General features: G+C 35.7%; 2 protein-coding genes across 3 annotated transcripts in view; one reads left to right on the top strand and one right to left on the bottom strand.

The window, feature by feature from the left end:
- Positions 1 to 305: 305 nt before the first annotated feature.
- Positions 306 to 13,146, top strand: USP44 (ubiquitin specific peptidase 44; the record flags this gene model as incomplete). The annotated part of the gene is made up of 5 exons (XM_082849970.1): positions 306 to 1,727; positions 4,926 to 5,121; positions 7,570 to 7,678; positions 11,901 to 12,106; positions 12,947 to 13,146. 5 exons carry the CDS (start codon positions 306 to 308, stop codon positions 13,144 to 13,146), a joined length of 2,133 nt encoding a protein of 710 aa, XP_082706096.1.
- Positions 13,147 to 15,164: 2,018 nt separating this feature from the next.
- The window catches only part of METAP2 (methionyl aminopeptidase 2), a 29,640-nt gene continuing 24,582 nt past the window's right edge, over positions 15,165 to 20,222 (bottom strand). For both annotated transcript variants that reach the window (XM_082850171.1, XM_082850172.1), the window contains exon 11: positions 15,165 to 17,281. In XM_082850171.1, the coding sequence (XP_082706297.1) occupies positions 17,029 to 17,281 (253 nt within the window). In that variant the 3' untranslated portion in view covers positions 15,165 to 17,028. The remainder of the gene's footprint in view (positions 17,282 to 20,222) is intronic.

Below are 20,222 nucleotides of genomic sequence, written 5' to 3'. Positions count from 1 at the left end.
GTGTGTGTGCTTTCAGAGCAAGGTGGATGAAAGATTAGTGAAGTCTAGAGTAAATGAAAAGTGAGAACTGCCTATGGTATTATGACAGGCAGCCCAAGTACTGGGAGCAGAGAGAGCAATTTTATTAAATTATTCCTGGAAAAATAAAATAATTCCTGGAAAAAATACCTTGTGAAAAAGAAAAATATTGGCTTTTTGTTTTTCTTTTACTAAAAATTGACATTGTTCTGCTTAGTTTTCAGATGCTTCAAATGTTATGAACAGAGACTTGTTTGGATTATGTGTTTCTCAGCTAGACTAAATAAATGCTAACAATGGATAAGTGCAAACACATTGGGCAGTTGCGGCTTGCTCAAGACCATTCCATCCTCAACCCTCAGAAATGGCATTGTGTGGACTGCAATACAACTGAGTCTATTTGGGCTTGCCTTAGCTGTTCCCATGTGGCCTGTGGAAGATATATTGAAGAACATGCACTCAGGCACTTTCAAGAAAGCAGTCATCCTGTTGCATTGGAGGTGAACGAGATGTATGTTTTTTGTTACCTTTGTGATGATTATGTTCTTAATGATAATGCAATTGGAGACCTGAAGTTACTACGAAGTACATTAAGTGCAATCAAAAGTCAGAATTATCACTGCACCACTCGTAGTGGAAGGGTTTTACGGTCTGTGGGTACAAGTGATGATTCTTATTTCTTACATGATGGCACCCAATCTCTGCTTCAAAATGAAGATCAAATGTATACTGCTCTTTGGCACAGGAGAAGGATACTAATGGGTAAAATCTTTCGAACTTGGTTTGAACAGTCACCCACTGGAAGAAGAAGGCAAGAACAATTTCAGGAAAAAATAGCAAAAAGAGAAGTGAAGAAAAGACGGCAAGAATTAGAGTATCAAGTTAAAGCAGAATTGGAAAGTATGCCTCCAAGAAAGAGTTTACGTTTGCAAGGTCTAGCTGAGTCCACCACAGTAGAAATAGTTCCTGTTCAAGTACCACTGCAAGCCTCAGCATCACCAGCAAAAGATAAAGTAGTATCTACCTCAGAAGATGTAAGACTAAAAGAAGCCAGTGACTCCTCTGTTAAACGAAGACCAATAGTAACTCCTGGTGTAACAGGATTGAGAAATTTGGGAAATACTTGCTATATGAATTCTGTTCTTCAAGTGTTAAGTCATTTACTTATTTTTCGACAATGTTTTTTAAAACTTGATCTGAACCAATGGCTAGCTGTGACAGCTAGTGATAAAACAAGATCATCTTATAAGCATCCTCCAATCACAGATACAGTATATCAAATGAATGAATGCCAAGAAAAAGAAACATGCTCTGTTCGCTCCAGACATCCAAGTTTATCATCAGGACTAAGCGGTGGAGCATCAAAGAGTAGAAAGATGGAACTTATTCAGCCAAGGGAGCCAAGTTCACAATACATTTCTCTCTGTCATGAATTGCATACTTTGTTCCAAGTCATGTGGTCTGGAAAGTGGGCCTTGGTCTCACCATTTGCTATGCTACACTCAGTATGGAGACTAATTCCTGCTTTTCGTGGTTATGCCCAACAAGATGCTCAGGAATTTCTTTGTGAGCTTTTGGATAAAATACAACATGAACTAGAGACAACTGGTACCAGGTTACCAGCTCTTATCCCCACTTCTCAAAGGAAACTTATCAAGCAGGTTCTGAATGTTGTAAATAACATCTTTCATGGACAACTTCTTAGTCAGGTATGGATTTTTAAAAATCTTATTTTCATCTTGGGGAATTCATAAAGTGAAGCCTAAAAAATGCATATTCTCTGTATATCGAGTATGTTAGCACTAGTACTGTTGTCAGGTCAAAATTGGTCACTTTTACAATGTATGAAGAAGTCAGCTCACTCTTACAGTTGCTTCCTTCATGAATCATTGGAAGTAGTTTTACATCCATGGTATATTAAAGCTTTTTGATGGGGAGAGGGAATCAGGAAACAGAGCTTCTTAGGTTAATGATATTGCATTCGTTCTCTGAGGGATTGAGAAGAGTTTAATCCCACAAGGAACAGATTTGAAGATATATTTTCTGCGATACGCAGGCCTCTCACTGTTGTGGCCTCTCCCGTTGCGGAGCACAGGCTCCGGACGCGCAGGCTCAGCGGCCATGGCTCACGGGCCCAGCCGCTCTATGGCATGTGGGATCTTCCCAGACCGGGGCACGAACCCGTGTCCCCTGCATCGGCAGGCAGACTCTCAACCACTGCGCCACCAGGGAAGCCCTGAAGATACTTTTGTACTGGGAATGGATTTGGTGTACACTTGAGAAATTTCAGGGACCAAGGAGTAGCCCTGGAGGATTTCCTATAGAACCAAAGGGGGCAAGGTTTGAAAACTTTTAACAACTAGGTAGCAAAATTTTAAGGTAAATAAATGTGATTTCATCTAGAAAGATCCTAAATGGTTTTCCTTTATTTTAATTACACCCGCAAAAATTTCCCTGTGAAAGTCAGAAAACCAGAATCTTCCATCTAATTAATGATTCTCTAGAATGAGTGGACTTGTTGGTAGACTATTACTAGACATCGGCTCTCTACTTTTCCAGAGCATAGAGCTTTAAAAAAAGTTTATTCAAAATTGAGTTATTTGTAGTGAAGTGGATGGACCTGGAGTCTGTCATACAGAGTGAAGTAAGTCAATATGCATATGGCTGATACGCTTTGTTGTGCAACAGAAACTAACACAGTATTGTGAAGTAATTATACTCCAATAAAGATCTATTAAAAAGTTTATTTGCAAGAGGGATGAGATATGGGGATATATGTATATGTATAGCTGATTCACTTTGTTATAAAGCAGAAACTAACACACCATTGTATAGCAATTATATTCCAATAAAGATGTTAAAAAAAAAGTTTATTTTTTAACTGAGGCAATTAGGCCCCTATACACATGCTTCTGTTCCTCAGTTCAACTTTCATGGTAATAATACCACCTTTTGTTTTTATAGCATACTTTTCTGGAATGTAGTTTAAATATTTCAAATGTATTTCTTAGGGAATATCTATGAAGTTTATTTCCCTTCATATTTCAGAAATGTATAGATTCTACATTGTGTCAATTAGCACATAAGAGTTGTGCTTCTTGTGTTGCATGCAATTTTATTTTTCCACCATCTTTCTCTGTCATTTTTAACTTTTTATGCAAAAGTTAAAATACACAATTATAAAGAAAATAATATATACCATATAGAAAATCTATATGGTATAGTAAATCTATGCAGAAGAAAAATCATCCCTTAGTACTATAACTCCACATAACCCACACATAAAACTATTAATATTTTGGTATATTTCCATCTAGGTTTTTTTTTTCCTTCTAAATATTTATACATATTTTTCCCGCTAATTGTATGGTCATGTTGAATTTACCTGCTTTTTTTCACTTTTTCATTTAATAATGTAAGGATTTTTCATAGTCATCAAAATATTTGATCATTCTTTTCACAACATTTCAGTGTCCATCATATGTATATACCATAATTTATTTAATCATTTCCATATTGTTGACTTGTAAACTGTTTCCAGACATCATTATAATGTCACGATCAATTAATACGGTTTTTCTAATGATTTCCTTAGGACAGAGTCCTAGAAGTAGAATTACTTTGTCAAAGATTAGGACTTTTGATACTTGGCTGCAAATTTCTTTCCAGAAAGTTGCCATTTTATATTTTGAATAGTGCGAGAGTGGTTATGTGCTTGTTTTTTCCTTTATGGATAAATTTTGAAATTAATAAAAATTGTTGTGCTAGCATTTTGCTTTCTTCGTTTCAATGTGTAATAAACACTTAGGAAACTGGTCATCTCAGGAGATTCAGAGGTTGGAATGCCCCGCCCCGCCCCACCCCCACACCAAATTCAAGAAACTGTTCTCAAAAGGTCAGACCATGGTCCTAGTGAGTCCCCAAACTAAACACCAGGAGTATTATTTTCTTTGCGTCATTGTGTTAAATCTAAAATCTACATTAAAATTGGCCTCTTTATTTTTGTTTGTTCCAGGAATATAGCTTTTATGAAAGAGTTTAGTGATATTTCGTATCATGTGTGGATTTTTAGATCTACAGAGTCTGTCTTCAGTTATGGGCAGTGTTTGTTGGCATTAAATCCTGCTGAATGCTTTACTGAAATTATTATTCTTTCCTTTTCCAGTTACTCTGTTTCCTACATAAGTTGTTAGAAAGGCCTCATATTCTATATGGTTCCTATATTTTGATGAGGATTTTAATGTAGTGATGTTTGCTTTAAGTGGGAGTATTTATATTATATGTATAATATTTATATTATATGTATATTTATGTTATATGTACTATCCTTTGAAATTATCAGTTGGTAGGGCTTCAAAATATATACTAAATATACCATATATAAAAATATACTATATTTTAAAATCTGTATATAAAAATATACTAGTAGTATTTTACTTGTATCATGGTTAGAGGTTATAGGGATTTGGGGAGAGAAAATCAATCAGTGAAAGATGAGGAAGGAAAAGGGGCAAAGAACCTCAAGTCTAATAATCTAAACACATTAAATTAAATTTATATAAATATATATCATATATATTATATATGTATAGACGCACATACACACACACATATATATACACACAATGGGTATATAACTGAGTCCATGGTTTGGTTTTCTACTAAATTCAGACTTGACTAATGCCGTTGGAGCTTTTCGAATGCCTAGTAGTTAAAGCCCATCAATGCATGATGGGTTTACGGAAGAAAAAAATTATTCCCTGAAAATAATATAAAACAGATTATTCAGAATTCTGATAGTGCATCTTCAGAAGAAGAGCTAATTTACTGGCAGTGGCTTCTAGTGAAAGGAATAAATATTTTGACAGAAGGATTGTAATCTGAGAAACTAATATTTTTATTTACAGGTTACATGTCTTGCATGTGACAACAAATCAAACACCATAGAACCTTTCTGGGACTTGTCACTGGAATTTCCAGAAAGATACCAATGCAGTGGAAAAGATATTGCTTCCCAGCCATGTCTGGTTACTGAAATGTTGGCCAAATTCACAGAAACCGAAGCTTTAGAAGGAAAAATCTACATATGTGACCAGTGCAATTGTAAGTAGAAGCTGTATATTCTCTTTGCTTTTCTAAGGTTAGCAAAGAGAAACACAAATGAAGGAAGCTGGAATAAATTCCTTTAGTAGCAGGTATAGAAATAAACTGTTAGTTTATCAAAAGAAACTTGGCTGGATAGTTCTGCTTTTTAATTGGCATTTGTGAACTATGTGTTTGTTTTCCCTTATTGATGACATTAAAAATGTTTTGATCCTATAGTAAATTATAGAAAGAATTCGTAAAATAAGATTTAAATTTAATATGTGAGGGCAGAATAAAGTAGCAAAGGGGAATAGTAAAAGGTAACCATGTTATTTAGTACTGAGTGAAATGTTTGCTTTATGAGTCTTTTTGCTACATATCAAAACATTGATATATAGATAATATATGTGTGTGTGTGTGTGTGTGTGTGTGTGTGTGTGTGTCTGCGTACTTATATAATAGGAAATAAGACATATAGTTGGACTGCTGCTATGGACTTTGGCTTCATAAAAACAAAAATTTATTCAAAAACCATCTACTGACTGTCTCTTCTATATTAGTAATTGTTCTAGTTGCTGTGGATAGACGTAAGACACTTTCAAGATGTTCACATACCTAATGGAGGAAACAGACAATTAAGATCTACTATGATAAGCTCTCTGATAGAGGCGAGCATAGGAACCCAGCACTGGGGGATGAAATAGCCATTTCAATTAAAGAAGCATCATCCTCCAGGCAACGGTATACAAAACCACATCGGATCTTCTGTGTCTTTATCCAGTTTCTTTATCTCTGTCGATGTGTACATGGCATTTTAGTGTTTATACTTTATATTTGCAGATATTCTCCTTAAGCTCCATGTCTGAAAAAATGATTCTAGGGCTTTAGATACTAAACTTATAAGGTAAATATAAAAGAAACATGGCTGTTCCAGCATTGAAAAAATGGCACATCAGTTGATCGTATTCTAGAACAACTTATACTAACATTGTTTTCTGTGTGCTGCCTAATATAAAATCTGTTAATTTATAGGAGCCTAAGATTTATAAGGTTAAAAGAAAATAAACCTTTATCAGATTTGTTAGTGAAGTATTTTTTTTCTTGGACATAAATGTGAATGGTCCTAGATGCTTCCATCACCAAATCTGGGAGTAGAAAGATATGAATAAATGCAGAATATGGCTTTATAACATGTTTGTGTGTGTCTCCTCAGTCCACCAAATAAGGGCCTAAAAGAGCTGCCTTAATTTAATACATAATGTCAAATGTTTAAAATTATAATTCAAGGAGTTAACATTGTTTGTGTAGCTACACTTGGACCATATATTTCTGGATGACAATCCAAAGGTAGGTCTTTGACATTCAGCAGCAGCCTAATACCTGGATCTCAGGGGCATAGACCTGGAGGAAAGGCTTCTGGTAGCAAGAGGAGATGGGTTAGAGGACAGCCTCATGGTGGACTGATTCTACTTCCTACATGAGAAGCAGCTGCTGCTACGGCTGGAGTCGCAGTTGTTGTACAAGTTGAAGAATAGCTCCTGGACATCAAGAGCAAATTTTGGTAGCCAATGGCCCAGCCAGGACAAGGTCCATAGGTGGACCTCTAGAGAAGCAGGGGGGTAAACAAAAAGAATCCTCAGTTCCACTTGTTTAAGATTTGGTACTAAAATAGCAAGATACTGAGGGAGACCTCAGATGCTGAGCTAGTAAAGGCTTGCTTTCTTGGGCAGTGCTGGGGTGGATCCCCAGGAAGCAGGGATGGGTATTCTTGGAAGGAAGGTCCCATGCCCCGGGGATCCTGATTAGCCTCAAGAAATGAACTGACCATGAAACTTTTTAATTAGACTCAGAGTATATTAAAGTATGTTTAGGGAGAGTTTTAACTTTTCCTGTTAGTTGGCATGGTCAAATCCATTTAAAAATATTATAGCACAGTATCATTCTGTTGCCTTATTTTCAGGATTATATTAAATCATGTACAGTATATATGGGGGATTGGTTCCAGGAGCGCCCACTTTTATACCAAAATCTACCGATGCTCAAATTCCATAGTAGGTCATCTGTATCTGCAGATTTCACATCAGCGGATTCAACCAACTGCGGATGTAAATTTCGATCCATGGTTGAATCTGTGCATGCGAAACCCGCAGAGGGCTGACTGTACATGTATTGAAAAAAATAATAATCTGCATGTAAGTGGACCCGTGTAATCCAAGCCTTTATTGTTCAAGAGTCAATGTGCTTATTTGTTTACATGTCTGTATACCTTGACTAGCTCATAAGTTTTGTGTGTTTACATGATTCTAAGTGTCTTGAGGGCAAGGCCATGCCTTTATCTCTAACACAGTAAAATGCCTGTAATGCAGTAGATGTTTAATTGATAATGCATGTCTGAATTATTTTGAGTTTACTCAGCTTTTCCTTGTATCCTTAAATTTGCATCTCATTCTGTCTTTAATATCACAGCAAAGCGTAGAAGGTTTTCCTCAAAACCAGTTGTACTCACAGAAGCCCAGAAACAGCTTATGATTTGCCACCTACCTCAGGTTCTCAGACTACATCTCAAACGATTCAGGTTAGTAGTAGAATAAATTTTAATACTTGGCTAGATGACTTATCTACTTGTTTTTTTTTTTTTTAAGGGAAAAAAATTCTGTCATTGTCTCTAGCCCTAATCATAGACACCATGTTCAGTAACTCTCCTTGATTATCTTCCCTTGCAGAATGTATTGCTGACCCCTCGCATTTCGGTCTGCTAGTATCATTCTCCTTGTGAGTCTCTGCTTATAGTGTTTAATATTCAGCATATTTTAGGTATAAAATTTTTAAGATTTAAAAAAAAAATTTTAAGATTTAAATCTATAACTTGAGAGTATTTGATTTGAGAGTATACAGCATATTTTAGGTATAAAATTTTTAAAATTTAAATCTATAACTTGAGAGTATTTGAGAGTATTCAGCATATTTTAGGCATAAAATTTTTAAAATTTAAATCTATAACTTGAGAGTATTTGAGAGTATTCAGCATATTTTAGGCATAAAATTTTTAAAATTTAAATCTATAACTTGAGAGTATTTGACCCAATTGCTTCATGCTTGGAAAATATTTGAACAATGGTATAGCAGTTCAGTTCCAAGCAGTTAAAAACAAAAACAAAAAGCTTCAGTTTTCAGAAATATATTTAGATAAATTAGTTGGCAAATCTGTTGGTTAATCAAAGCATATGGATTCATACCTTGTAATAACCATGTTAACTTGAGAGTTTATTTTTCTCTTAAGAAATGAGAAGTTACTTTATGTGCTATGATTTGGAAACTATTGAGATCATGTTTCTTGTACATATTAGTTGTTGCCAGTTTCTTTCTTTTTTAAATTAAAGGAATACATGTTAAAAAAAAAATTCAAACATTACAGAAGGTAATGTAAAAGCCCAAACTAAAAGTACCTCTTTCTCTCAGGCCCACTTCCCAGAGATAATCACTGTTAATGGAAATAATTGACTAAAGTTATTTATTTAAGCTGTTAAAAGTACAGTCAGCAGATACCATGTGAGTGCTTTTTAATGCCAGATGTTGTTTCATATTCTTTGGGGAATATAAGGTTGGATTCTTTTCTCAACAAGATTATAATCAGGCATGCACAGAAATAATGGTGAAGTAGAAATACCAAGTATCACAAACTATATACAAAATGATTTATCAGCGCCTTGGAGGAGGGAGTTAGGCAAAATCTAAACATTCCCAAAGCCTCTCTAATGGCATAGAGGACTTTGTATAATTTAAATCTCAGTTCATATTTCATCTCTTTAGAGGACTTCCCTGACCATCCTATTTAAAAGTAGCACCACCCAACCTTCAGTGTCACGTTACCTACCCTATTTTTGCTTCATGGCAAAAACCACTATCTGCAATAGTTTATTATTTCTCTCCCCACGAACAGAAACTCAGTAATGACATGGATCTTGTCTTTTTCATTCCTATATTCCAAAGCCTAGAACTGAGTACATAGTAGATGCCCCAAAATATTAAGTGAATGAATGGGGTGTATACAGGAGGAGGACTTTAGCCTGAGAGCAACCTGAACAAACGTATGAAGGAAGGAAAGGGTATATAACAAAAGTTTAGTGAGAAGTCTGGTGAGACCTGCCATGGTGTGTAAAATCAAGTGGAATGAAAACAGGAAGATTGTTAGGAGGTGAATATTGTTCAGGGCTAGGTAGCATGGAGAGGTGAGAACATGTAAGATTCCATAAAGACAGCACTGAAAGGACTTAAATTTATGGTACTTAAATTGGTACTTAATTGGCTACTATAAATTGTTGAAGAACCTCCTGTTCTTCATAATTGACTCTTTAATCTGCCATTTAAAGCTCACCTTAATTTAAACCTATTTGACCCCTTTCCATCTTCTGCCCAAAACATTTTTGACGCTTCATGCCATATTTCTGATTCAGAGACCATTTTTATGCAGCCATTACCACCACATTTATCTCTTTCCTTTCTCTTCATCTATTCAAAAAGTACTATTGTATTTGCCAGTGTATACAATACATAGGGTATGTAAGATAAAAGGGAGAATGGGATTGGGGAGGGGCGCCCAAGAGCTTTTAAGAAGCCTAAGAAACAACATTTCTAATACCTTAGAAGTTCCGATGTGTGTGCCTCCTAGTCCTATTCCTGCACCCTCTCAGAAGTAAACCATTATGAATTTTGGATATAGTGTTATCTTTTTCTTTATCATTTTACTGTATTTTTATCAGCAGAAAATAATGGGTACCCACCTATTGATAGAAATGAATATTTTTTTCTTTAATTTTTATTTTATATTGGAGTATAGTTGATTTACAATGTTGTGCTAGTTTTAGGTGTACAGCAAAGTGATTCAGTTATACATATACATATATCTATTGTTTTTCAGATTCTTTTCCCACATAGGTTATTACAGAGTATTGAGTAGAGTTCCCTGTGCTATATAGTAGGTCCTTGTTGATTATCTATTTTATATATAGTGGTGTGTATAGGTTAATCCCAACCTCCTAATTTCTCCCTCCCCTGTATCTTTCCCCTTTGGTAACAATAAATTTGTTTTCAAAGTTTGTGAGTCTGTTTCCCTTTTGTAAATAAGTTCATTTGTATCATTTTAGATTCCACATGTAAGTGATGTCATATGATATTTGTCTTTCTCTGACTTCACTTAGTATGATGATCTCTAGGTCCATCCATGTTGCTGCAAATGGCAGAAATGAATATTTTCTAATTAGATAACTTTTTAGCATAATTAAATAATTTAAGGTTTGAATTTTATGGTAAAATAAAAGGGAGATAAAGTGAGAATGACAGGAACTTAGGTTAAGCAAGTCCCATTATTTTCCATGCTTGGTCTTCCATCTTTACTAAGATTAAAGGTACACTGGATACAGGATTTTTTTATACATTTAATAGGGAAAGATTGGGGTATGACTTCTAGTCCAGCAGATGACATAATTTGCAAGTCTCACGTGACTTTAGTTCCATACCACATTTTACATCATACTAATAAGCATTTTCACATTTTTTTCCTTCATAAAACCTGTCTATATGCCCCTCTCCCTTCTCTACCTCCTGCTGTTTTAACCTCATGTTTTAATACTTTTTTAAAAAATCTATTTATTTTTGGCTGCATTGGGTCTTTGTTGCTGCACACAGGCTTTCTCTACTTGTGGCGAGAGGGAACTACTCTTCGTTGCGGTGCATGGGCTTCTCATTGTGGTGGCTTCTCTTGTTGCGGAGCACGGGCTCTAGGTGCGCGGGCTTCAGTAGTTGTGGCACGTGGGCTCAGTAGTTGTGGCACATGGGCTCAGTAGTTGTGGCACGTGGGCTCAGTAGTTGTGGTTTGCGGGCTCTAGAGCGCAGGCTCAGTAGTTGTGGCACATGGGCTTAGTTGCTCTGCAGCATGTGGGATCTGCCCTGATCAGGGCTCAAACCCGTGTCCCCTGCATTGGCAGGCAGATTCTTAACCCCTGTGCCACCAGGGAAGCCCCAATACTTTAATACTATATTTTCATCTGTCTCTCTTTTGTCTCTGCACCATAACACCCCAAGTTGGATTATAATCTCTTGAAAGAACTAACATATATTACATTATTTTTCTCCTGTAGCACCAATTCATACTATGCATAAGATGAAAACATTGCTGTACATGCATAGACCCCGTACTGGGAAGCATGACCAACAGATTGAGAAACTGACAGTATAGGGACATTATTTGAGTTTTGTCACTAACAGGTGTTATACTGATTTACACACAGGGAAGGGTCACAGTTTCTATTTTTTTAGTATGAAGAGCTCTGAAATGTTCTGAGGAATTAGAGGTGCCCTGTTTTGTTTTTTCTCCACCCCTGGCCAAGAAAGGTCCAGGTTATGTCTCCCAGGAACAAACTCTAGGTTCTGGAACATCCTCCTCCAAGTATGGACAAGACAGTAAGAATTAAAAACCCTTTGGTGTGTTGAATTTCTCTCTTCAAAGGGGGAAAATGCCATAGTGCCATATTTTTCTGAAAGTTAATTTTCTTCCTATACTGTCATCTAATTACAGAAGCCAAATAATTTATTTTACAACCTGACTGTACCTGTTTGGTAAATAAGCCTACATTCCTCTATTTATAGCCAACTTTAGCATTGAAAGGATTTTCTGTTTACACTATTTATTATATATGGTTGTACTCTACGCTGAGGCCTTCTATTATTATGAGTTTGGACCTAGTACGTGGTTATTTTCCCTTGATTTTGTTGATAATTTTACCCTGATTTGTTCGTAGGTGGTCAGGACATAATAACCGAGAGAAGATTGGTGTTCATGTTGGCTTTGAAGAAATCTTAAACATGGAGCCCTATTGCTGCAGGGAATCCCTGAAATCCCTCAGACCAGAATGTTTTATCTATGATTTATCTGCTGTAGTAATGCACCACGGGAAAGGATTTGGCTCAGGACACTACACTGCCTACTGTTATAATTCCGAAGGAGGTAGAGATGAGAAAAAGTGTTTTATCTTGGGTTAGACTTTTGGAAGCCAGAGTTCAGGCTTTCAGGGTTTCTAAACTGACCACTAAGTAATCTTAAGCAAAGCCACTTGACCTCTGTTTTCTTTCAAGAAGAATGCTTCTGCAGTATTGTTCATAAAAAACAGGGGGTTTTGTGCAGAAAATGGGATATTTTATGCAGGATTGTGGTAGTTTTGACTTATAAGAGCTGAAGGGATAAAATAGTAAGGATGGTCTCAGTAATTAAAGGTCAGAGAGTGCTAAAGGCACACTTCCAAAAGTAGATCCTCTGTTTTAACTGGTTTAATTCAGTTACTTTCGTTAAAGAACAAAGCATCTAACGAACTGGCAGATCACAGATATTTGGAACAAACTTTGAGTTCAAGTTCTAACATATAAAACTTTTACTTAATGCCTCCATGAACCTTAGAAAAAAGAGGTATGGACAAAAGGCCCCAAATAACCCATGAAGGCAATTAATTTAACACTACCATGAGTTGTACACTATTTGCTTTACAGTATAATTACCAGCAAAGCATGAACTGGTAAGATTATACCAGGAATTAAAGCTAGTGTCAAGTGAACCAATCGGTCAGATTCTGTAACTTCAAATTACTTCTAGGATAAAGGTAGATAATTCTAGAGTAACATACTGCCCAAGCTGTATTTCTAATTAAAAGAAATAAATTGGCTAGACTATTATTTTCCCTTTGAAAAAAGCTTAGCTCTCACTGAAACTGTCTTTAAATCCGTTTTCATTTATACTAGAAACTTCTAAAGTTCCTTTGTAAACATTAAGATGTATTTCTGTGCTTCACTCTAGGGTTCTGGGTACACTGCAATGATTCCAAGCTAAGCATGTGCACTATGGATGAAGTATGCAAGGCCCAAGCTTATATCTTGTTTTATACCCAGCGAGTTACTGAGAATGGACATTCTAAACTCTTGCCTCCAGAACTCCTGTCTGGTAGCCAACATCCCAGTGAAGAAGCTGATGCCTCTTCTAATGAAATCCTTAGCTGATCCAAAGACAGTGGGGCTTTCTTCTTGTGATTTGTATATATACTTTTTAAAGGGCTGACTTAATTTTGAGCTTCATTGTTTTTATTTTTACTTACTAATCAGTGCACACTATGTTTACATATTTTGTATCTAACTACAACAAATCTCTTTTTTACAGAGGAAGTTAGCGTAAGTATATGTGTATCAATGTCAGCAGGTAACTAAACGTTTTTCAAGTACTTGGGAGTTTTAAACTTTTAGTGTTTACCTCAGACTGGTGTTACCTCTTTTATATTTCGATGTCTTAATTGGCTCAGATCATGAATTTGTGCAATCTTCTACTGAAGAAGTTCAGGTGGCATCATTTTATACATTTCTTATTTATCTTTTATAGCTATTTTCTATACAAATTCTTATCAGACAGAATATTAGACTTTTTTCACTAATAGTCTTACCAAAAAAAAAAAAGGCATTTCTTTCAGATTTGTATACTGAAGTCACCTTTGCCCTCTAAAGGGAGTTAAACTACTACAAAGTGAAATATCAAGGTACCACTTAAATACTCACTGATCACACTCATTAATATTCCTGAGGCTTTGTGTGTTACAGGGCTCAGAAGAGACATTATTTTGGTTATTGGAACTTCCTTTTTTCAAAAATTTATTAAGTTTTAATAATTGTTCTTTATTTGGCATAGTCAAACTGTATACAAATGAAGATGACAGCTTTATAAATATCATGTTTAAATGACTTCAGTACTATGGACATGAAAACAATGCTGGCCAAGATTTATAATGATTGTCTGGCAGTAAATAGGTTTGTCCAGATTCTAATAAAGCAGTCATAAAAAAACTGAATGTAGCAAACAGTATATTATGATATAATACAAGTACAGTTCAACTTGGATATGAGTTCATTTTATATATTTAACATTAGATCTCGTAAAGCTTTGTACTATATTGTATCTTGAAATTTTTAGTTTAAAGGGATAAAAATAAGTCGAGGAGAAAAAATTGCATAGGACACACAAGATATTGGCATCTGGGCAAAATATTCAGTATCTCATTTTTCTAAATAACTAAAGCCTGGATTAAGTTACTCTTGCTAGGATTATGTGAATACTAAGAGCCTCTTAGATATTCAAACACTGGGCCCTTTTTTAAAATTAAAAAAAATTACACTTGCATTTTATTAAAAATATAGTATGTAATACTCTTTGCTCTTCCCTAACAACCTTATTAGATCTCTTTAAAGTCCTACAGCTGCTAATTTAATTTTATTCAGAAAGATGAGAATCCATTAACCTCTATAGAAGAGCTATGTAATATCTTAGCTAAGTGTTAACCACTGGAAGATGACTTATCTTTTTTCTCAAGTGGGTTTTGCTTGCAGGTTGAAATCATTTCAGGCAGCTGATCGTGAAGTGCAATGAGAATTTATCACTGAACAAATCATTCATGCCAAAACTACAGCTCGAGTATTAAATGGCTAAGGTTTAAAATCATTCATCTATTAAATACCTATGCAAGTTGTTACCTCAACTGTTAACATTATTATACCTCATTAAAGATTTACTGTGGTCAAGATACCTGAGTCTAGCGTTTCTTAATGTCAAGGATTACTTTATACTTAAACTGCTACACCTTTTAGTACCTAATTTTAGTGGAACAGTTAAAAACAACTCTGGAAGCTATGTTGTTTACAATGGTATAGTTGCTTGTTTCAGTACTTACTTCAATGTAAATACATACGAGAAAGTAATAAGTGACTTAGCCCTTTACTTTTTAAATCCTTAAAACTAAAACCTATGGGGAGGCTCTGTGTTTCTGAAGTCGAGGAAGGGGGTACATGGGAACTCTGTACTTTATGCTCAGTTTTGCTACAAACCTAAAACTGATCTAAAATAATGAAGGCTATTAAAATAACAAAACTAAAACCTAGTCAATGAACAGAAACTTAGATTTCTTACAGTACATCTCCTTGTGGACTTATACATTCTACTAAGTTGATCTAACAAAAAACAACGTGTTTTGGTTGTAAAATAATTTACTAAAGGCACTATTGTTAAACATCAAGCTAATAATTTGTTACCAATAAGGTACATCATTGTAAACATGACAAAATGATTTCAAGAGATACATGGCTAGTAGGTGAACAATACAATTTTTAAGTAACAGCTTTCCTATTTACAAGATCATATCCCTTGCCATTCCGGGGCATGCAGTGATGCCACTGCTCCCAACTTGGGAAGGGAGCTTCAAGCTTATAATTGGTTTGAGATCACTACTGCTGAAGAGGTTTTACAAAGCTACAAATTCTTGACTCAATTCGAAAGTTCTTGGGTTTAGAAATCAAGATACTTTATACCTCCCACCAAAGCACATCAGAAAGGTATGGACTCAAAGCCCCAAAAGAGCTAGCTGGAGGGCGCAAGCCCTGTAACATGTCCAGGCGTGAACTGGTGAGCTCTGCTACTTGCACATCATCAGAGGAAATGGAGAGATTACTCAAAGGTAGCTATTGAACATTAGCACCATAATAAACATGGCTCATATAGCTAAAAACTATACTGTTTATCCCACAAGATAACATTTATAGCTCTAATCTGAAAGAGCAACTTTTTAATGTATAATAAATGATTTAGTACAGAAGTCAGGTTTCTTAGGAGAAAAATGTTAAACAAAATACAAACTAAACAGCATCCCAGAGGCAATCTTATTGTGCTAAAGCATATACAAATTAAGGCTTTACCCTGGTACATAACAATTTTGAAATTACGTGGGAACATTCCCAACGAATCATTTACACGAAATTCAAGCAATCTGCTCAAGAACTGTGGGGCTCAGTTCAAACAAGTATTAGGCATCTCACATTTAACTTCTGCACTTAGCTGCTATGAGCATCATTGTAACCTCACTTCCTGAAATACCGCCCATGTTATGAATTCAAGCCAGTACAGGGGCAGGGTGTTAAGAGAATTTGGTTCACTAATGAAAAAGCCTAAAAATTAACTAGAACAAGATCCAAACATGGGAAGTACTCCTGTTTTTATTTGTGTGGTTTTAAGCGCCCTTTTCACTTACTAAGCTGAATACATTTCTCAATAAATAACTACCACTGGACAAAGGATCTAAAGGTTGAGATTTTAGTAAATCAAGGTTTTAAGTTGGTACAATGTTCCTACTAATATGTTTTAATTAGATCTTTCCAATGTCAGGAGAAAAATGAGAGACGAGGACTAATATGGTCCTAAAAAGAAAATAAAGGTAAAATATGCCTAAAGCTGTATATTAATTTATGAAGATTCTCCTCCCACTTCATGCATGTATAGATCTTGTTTTAGCCACTACGTCAGAAGAAAAGTTTCAGTGTGGAGGTCTACAATCCAGATAAAAGGCTCTACATTTTCCTACATTAAGCTAAACTATTTCCTGTACAGAATTATAACCACAGACATTGAAATATAGCTCTCAGATCTGAAAATGTCTTTATTTTTTAGAAAATGGATTCCAGGAAGGTTAAAAAGCAATACCAGAGGGTATAGGTGCAGAACTGGATGTAGTCATTCAAAGCATTCAATTAAGAATATGGCAATATAAATATCTGAAAAGCATCTCTTAGGTGTTTGAAACAAAATGTATTACGTCATTCCTAATTAATTGGAGCTTTATAGCATTTCCTAGACAGAAGGAAAACAGTTAACAGTTCAAAGTCCTGAAAGCTTTTTCCTTGGTTAATTACATTAAATGGTTTGCCTTTGATCAAATTCCTTCCTTTTTAAACATGGATAAAAGTATTACATAGGTCCACTGTTAAAGACAACAGGTTGCAAATTAATTCTGGTATAATGTATTCCAACAAAGCTTAGAAAATAAAAGGTGTTGCGGTGGCTCTGGACTAAGTTTAATAGTCATCTCCTCTGCTGACAACTTCTTTACATGTTGGACGCAAAAGTATGGTATGTTCAAACTGCGCTGTATATGATCCTTTAATGTCACATAATGGTGGATATGGATCTACAATACCCAAGTCACACAGATTCTTCAGAGCCATCAAGTATTTACTTTCTCCCAAACGATCCAGCCATCTGCGGCAGAAGGCAAGGGTGCCAAAGTTTTCATTGATGACATTTAACAAGTGTTTTGTTCTTGGAAGCCTAAGACAAGAAAATCCAAGATTAATAGTTGGCTAAAAAGTTAGCAACTCATTTCCCTCATTAAGGAAAACTCAAACCAAAGCTATGACTTCACTTAGTAATTAAAGTTCAAAAAACTTTTTGCTGCCTCTTTCAACATTCAAATACCAGAATGTATAACACCCAATTATAGATGGCAGATGAATAGGAGACCAGATGAAGGCTACCTTATATTTATGTGTCTATGCGTGTGTGTGTTAAATTCCAAGTACAGACTCATCAATAGTATGAAGGTGGGAATTTCCCTTTTGGGGGAAATTTCGGCAGTAAACTGAAAGACCTAAACAAAAAGTAGACACTTCAACCATCTCCGAAAAGTAAAAAAAAAAAAGTAAATAAAAATATAATATAGCAGAGGGAGGAACACTCCCAATTTCCTTCTACGAGGCCACCATCACCTTGATACCAAAACCAGACAAGGATGGCACAAAGAAAGAAAAATACAGGCCAATATCACTGATGAACATAGATGCAAAAATCCTCAACAAAATACTAGCAAACAGAATCCAACAGCACATTAAAAGGATCATACACCATGATCAAGTGGGGTTTATTCCAGCAATGCAAGGATACTTCAATATGCGCAAATCTATCAATGTGATCAACCATACTAACAAATTGAAGGAGAAAAACCATATGATCATCTCAATAGATGCAGAGAAAGCTTTTGACAAAATTCAACACCCATTTATGATAAAAACCCTGCAGAAAGTAGGCATAGAGGGAACTTTCCTCAACATAATAAAGGCTATATATGACAAGCCCACAGCCAACATCATCCTCAATGGTGAAAAACTGAAAGCATTTCCACTAAGATCAGGAACAAGACAAGGTTGCCCACTCTCACCACTATTATTCAACATAATTTTGGAAGTTTTAGCCACAGCAAATCAGAGAAGAAAAGGAAATAAAAGGAATCCAAATCGGAAAAGAAGAAGTAAAGCTGTCACTCTTTGCAGATGACATGATACTATACATAGAGAATCCTAAAGATGCTACCAGAAAACTACTAGAGCTAAGCAATGAATTTGGTAAAGTAGCAGGATACAAAATTAATGCACAGAAATCTCTGGCATTCCTATATACTAATGATGAAAAATTTGAAAGTGAAATCAAGAAAACACTTCCATTTACCACTGCAACAAAAAGAATAAAATATCTAGGAATAAACCTACCTAAGGAGACAAAAGACCTGTATGCAGAAAATTATAAGACACTGATGAAAGAAATTAAAGATGATACAAATAGATGGGAGAGATATACCATGTTCGTGGATTGGAAGAATGAACACTGTGAAAATAACTCTACTACCCAAAGCAATCTATAGATTCAATGCAATCCCTATCAAACTACCACTGGAATTTTTCACAGAACTAGAACAAAAAATTTCACAATTTGTATGGAAACACAAAAGACCCCAAATAGCCAAAGCAATCTTGAGAACGAAAAACAGAGCTGGAGGAATCAGGCTCCCTGACTTCAGACTATACTACAAAGCTACAGTAATCAAGATAGTATGGTACTGGCACAAAAACAGAAATATAGATCAATGGAACAGTATAGAAAGCCCAGAGATAAACCCACGCACATATGGACACCTTATCTTTGATAAAGGTGGCAGGAATGTACAGTGGAGAAAGGACAGCCTCTTCAATAAGTGGTGCTGGGAAAACTGGACAGGTACATGTAAAAGTATGAGATTAGATCACTCCCTAACACCATACACAAAAATAAGTTCAAAATTGATTAAAGACCTAAATGTAAGGCCAGAAACTATCAAACTCTTAGAGGAAAACATAGGCAGAACACTCTATGACATAAATCAAAGCCAGATCCTTTCTGACCCACCTCCTAGAGAAATGGAAATAAAAACAAAAATAAACAAATGGGACCTAATGAAACTTCAAAGCTTTTGCACAGCAAAGGAAACCATAAACGAGACCAAAAGACAACCCTCAGAATGGGAGAAAATATTTGCAAATGAAGCAACTGACAAAGGATTAATCTCCAAAATATATAAGCAGCACATGCAGCTCAATAACAAAAAGCAAACAACCCAATCCAAAAATGGGCAGAAGACCTAAATAGACATTTCTCCAAAGAAGATATACAGACTGCCAACAAACACGTGAAAGAATGCTCAACATCATTAATCATTAGAGAAATGCAAATCAAAACTAGAATGAGATATCATCTCACACCAGTCAGAGTGGCCATCATCAAAAAATCTAGAAACAATAAATGCTGGAGAGAGTGTGGAGAAAAGGGAACACTCTTGCACTGCTGGTGGGAATGTGAATTGGTTCAACCACTATGGAGAACAGTATGGAGGTTCCTTAAAAAAGTACAAATAGAACTACCATACGACCCAGCAATCCCACTACTGGGCATATACCCTGAGAAAACCAAAATTCAAAAAGAGTCATGTACCAAAATGTTCATTGCAGCTCTATTTACAATAGCCCGGAGATGGAAACAACCTAAGTGCCCATCATCGGATGAATGGATAAAGAAGATGTGGCACATATATACAATGGAATATTACTCAGCCATAAAAAGAAACGAAATTGAGCTATTTGTAATGAGGTGGACAGACCTAGAGTCTGTCATACAGAGTGAAGTAAGTCAGAAAGAAAAAGACAAATACCGTATGCTAACACATATATATGGAATTTAAGAAAAAAAAAGTCATGAAGAACCTAGGGGTAAGACAGGAATAAAGACACAGACCTACTGGAGAACGGACTTGAGGATAAGGGGAGGGGGAAGGGTGAGCTGTGACAGGGCGAGAGAGAGGCATGGACATATACACACCAGCAAACGTAAGGTAGATAGCTAGTGGGAAGCAGCCGCATGGCACAGGGATATCGGCTCGGTGCTTTGTGACCGCCTGGAGAGGTGG

The sequence above is a fragment of the Leucopleurus acutus genome, assembly GCF_964270905.1.
Source record: "Leucopleurus acutus genome assembly, chromosome: 11".
Lineage (NCBI taxonomy): Eukaryota > Metazoa > Chordata > Mammalia > Artiodactyla > Delphinidae > Leucopleurus > Leucopleurus acutus.
This window is presented reverse-complemented; position numbering and strand designations above follow the sequence as displayed.